Source organism: Anneissia japonica, unplaced genomic scaffold (genome assembly GCF_011630105.1).
Source record: "Anneissia japonica isolate Jap-2015-1 unplaced genomic scaffold, ASM1163010v1 scaffold287748_len1686314_cov196, whole genome shotgun sequence".
In the NCBI taxonomy this organism is placed as follows: Eukaryota; Metazoa; Echinodermata; class Crinoidea; order Comatulida; family Comatulidae; genus Anneissia; species Anneissia japonica.
The window spans coordinates 308,317-311,594 of NW_022727190.1; the positions used below are offsets into that span (position 1 = coordinate 308,317).

Sequence of the window (3,278 nt, forward strand, 5' to 3'; positions counted from 1 at the left end):
ATATTTTCCTCATATTAAATAATTCGCAATAATCCCTCGTGTTCATTAGTCCTATACATTAGACCGACAAGCAAATTCATTGGTTGTTATGTCTCATGAAACGTAAAACAACCTTAATATAATTTTTTTTTTAACTTCTTGTGCACGCCGTTGGTAGCTCTAACATATAGGCCTACCGGTATTTCATAAAAATTCTATCTTCAATTTTATTTTAGCGTGCCTCACTCCTCGCATACGCAGCCGATAAACTGCTGTCTCTTATACACATCTAGATGTGTATAAGAGACAGATCTAAGAATCAACATTTTCCCGGTGGGTGACCCCCGGACCCCCTTTTTTGGGCTTTTTTATGAAAAAGGTCTCACCCCCCCTAAATGTGAAACTAGATCCGTCCCTGAATAGGTTATGCTTCTGTACTGTGAATAATTATTTTATAGCCATTATTCGTACTTTATACATGTCCTTTATACATGTCCTTCGTTCCAATGCGCATGCCTCATTCGTCTCCATGGGCGATGGAGTTCAATGGTGTTTCCCAACGAATGCAGTACCATTTTACTACTCGACGTGAGTCTCATTGTAATTAGTACTGTACTGTACTCGAGTTGTCTCCGCTTCAGTGTAACGAGAACAATACCATACTAACAAAAAGCAACGGCTGAGCGTTGTTGGTGGCGCACAATAGAAGAGATGATTGTTATCTATATGCGTTCGAATGAAGTCATCGCATAGGAATTATACTTGAACAGTTGATAATTTAAGACATATTCGAAGACTATCGCCTTATCTCTCGACAATATTGCTAAGATAGGCCGTGTACTGTAGCCTACTGTAAAGGAATTCACACAGTCACACTTTCGCGTGTTATTAAAACATGCCAGTTTTAAAATTTTATTTCGTCATTGCGTTATTAACGCTGACGATTTCAATGGAAGCCGAGTCGGCTACCGACGCGAAGGTGTTGATTCTCGGGGCAGGAGCATCAGGTTTGAACGCCGCTCAGACGCTGCACTATAAGGGTGAGAATGATTTCCTCATCCTGGAAGCGGAGGATCACTACGGCGGTCGAGTACATAATGTACGTTTCTTGCAAAGAGTCGTAGAGTTGGGAGCAAACTGGATACGCCCAACCGGTTCGAAACTGGAAAATCTCGCCCAGAAAATCGAGCTGGCGACTAGGCCATCCGATTTCGACGACATCGTAGCTTTGACGAATAAAGGTGCGATAGTAACAGATGGTTTTAAATTGGCCCTGGAAAGGTTTGATAGTAAATTGGACGAGGCGTTGGATTTAGGTGCCGACCACATCGATGACGAAGAGACAGATATGTCATTGCGTTCAGCACTGAAGTACGTCGGATGGAAACCAATGACACCCGAAGAAAAACTTGCAGAATGGTTCAGAATTGACTTTGATTTGGCAGACGAACCTGAGGTAGGCATAGGCCTATTTTTTTTTTTTAGAAGTAGGTCTATTCTGAACACTCTTGTAGTGAAGTGTAGTTTGGTGGTTGATCATTTCCTTTTTAATCCTGGGGTACTGGGTTCAAATCCTGTGACGATCAGTATTGTTAATCTTAACATTACAATAACATTACAATTTCATATTTTCGTAAGAGGGCCCTGCTGGATATCAGCCAAGATTTAGGATACGCTGGAAAGGTTACCAAGCCCTATTTGTATCTATAAATATTTAATGATGATAGAATATGTGTATGGTAAAAAAAATGACAGGCGTGAGGAAATAATTGATTTTACGTTTCGTTCTTAATTTGAACATTGTCAAGAACGATTAGTCCAAGTCCATTTTTGAACTAATCAATCTTGACAATGTTCAAGTAAAGGACGAAACGTAGATTCAATTATGGCCTCACGTCTGTCATTTTTAGGAGTTACCATACTCATATTTTATTTTCGTATCAGTGGATCATTTGGTTTTAATGATGATGCGTTCAATTTAACCATTGTTGATCAGGCTTATTCTCATGAAGTAAATATTATAGTCCTACTGATTTCAGTTTTTATTTGGAATCGCTTTAAAATCCGTGCAATGCCATTTTCTTCCAACGTACATCATTAGGCTATTTGAAAGCAGAAGTGTTTTTTGATGTTTTGTCATATTTGTAGTTTATATTTTCCTCATATTAAATAAATCGCAATAATCCCTCGTGTTCATTAGTCCTATACATTAGACCAACAAGCAAATTCATTGCTTGTTATGTCTCATGAAACGTAAAACAACCTTAATATACATTTTCTTGTAAACTTCTTGTGCACGCCGTTGGTAGCTCTAACATATAAGGCCTACCGGTATTTCATAAAAATTCTATCTTCAATTATATTTTAGCGTGCCTCACTCCTCGCATACGCAGCCGATAAACTGTATACTGAGGAGGATGAACCAGTTGTTGAAGATAACTCCAATAATAATAATAATAACATAAATGAGCAGGATTACCTCAAAGAGCAAAGGGACCTCGTCCTTGTCGCCGACAATGATCCATACAACTATCGAAACAGAGACCGATACGACGACAACAATCAGTACAGCCGTCGTCGCCGCCAGGCGTACGATGGCTCTCAAGAACAGTTTGTTATAGATAAAGATGGTTATATACAAATATTCAATGAAACGATGACTTTTCTGATGAAAAGAGACTATAGGTTTGTACCTTTTCTATTACAAGTTTACGGGTAATTTTACGGTTTTTAAAACAATAGGTCAATACTAAAGTTAGGTAAAGGTGTCGTATTTAGGTAGCGCCTTCAAAATAAACATTAAATGTCTCTGGGCCGAAAGGTGGGGCGCTGTAACTAGTGATTCACAGAGAGACTTTAAGGAAAGGAATAGAACCATCGACACAAAGATGGTGCCATAGGCCCTCTGCAGCGGTTACCACCAGTCTTTTAACGCTCTAATGTGGCTCTGTCAAAAGGTGACAATGAAGAGGGAGCTAGCACAGAGGTAATGGTTAGCTTTTGTGCAAGGGTGAGCCAATTCGAGTCCCGTCACAGTGCCTTGAGTAAGGCATTTTGCGCTCGATACCTCGTCCCTCTGACACGCCGTTGAACCGTTTGTACCACGAGCAATATCACATGCGCACGGAAAAAATCAGACAACAGGGGATTATCTTCCGGTGTACTGACATGGTAGGCACGGGTCCCAATATGAACATACAACAAGGACCATAACACATTTACATTTAACCAAGACGAGCAGCCAAATATTGAATTACCGGTATGAATTATATACAGTGAAGTCCAGTGGCGTCGAGAGG

At 40.0% G+C, this 3,278-nt stretch overlaps 1 protein-coding gene across 4 annotated transcripts in view; it reads left to right on the forward strand.

The window, feature by feature from the left end:
* LOC117113561 (polyamine oxidase 1-like) overlaps positions 1 to 3,278 on the forward strand; it is a 15,237-nt gene that overhangs the window by 5,524 nt on the left and 6,435 nt on the right. The window contains exons 1-2 of one of the 4 annotated variants that reach the window (XM_033256930.1): positions 589 to 1,435; positions 2,348 to 2,664. The exons of the other annotated variants lie outside the window; for them this stretch is intronic. Coding sequence (XP_033112821.1) covers positions 875 to 1,435; positions 2,348 to 2,664 — 878 coding nt within the window. The 5' untranslated portion in view covers positions 589 to 874. Of the gene's footprint in view, positions 1 to 588; positions 1,436 to 2,347; positions 2,665 to 3,278 lie in introns of those variants that run through there. 4 annotated transcript variants of the gene reach the window in all.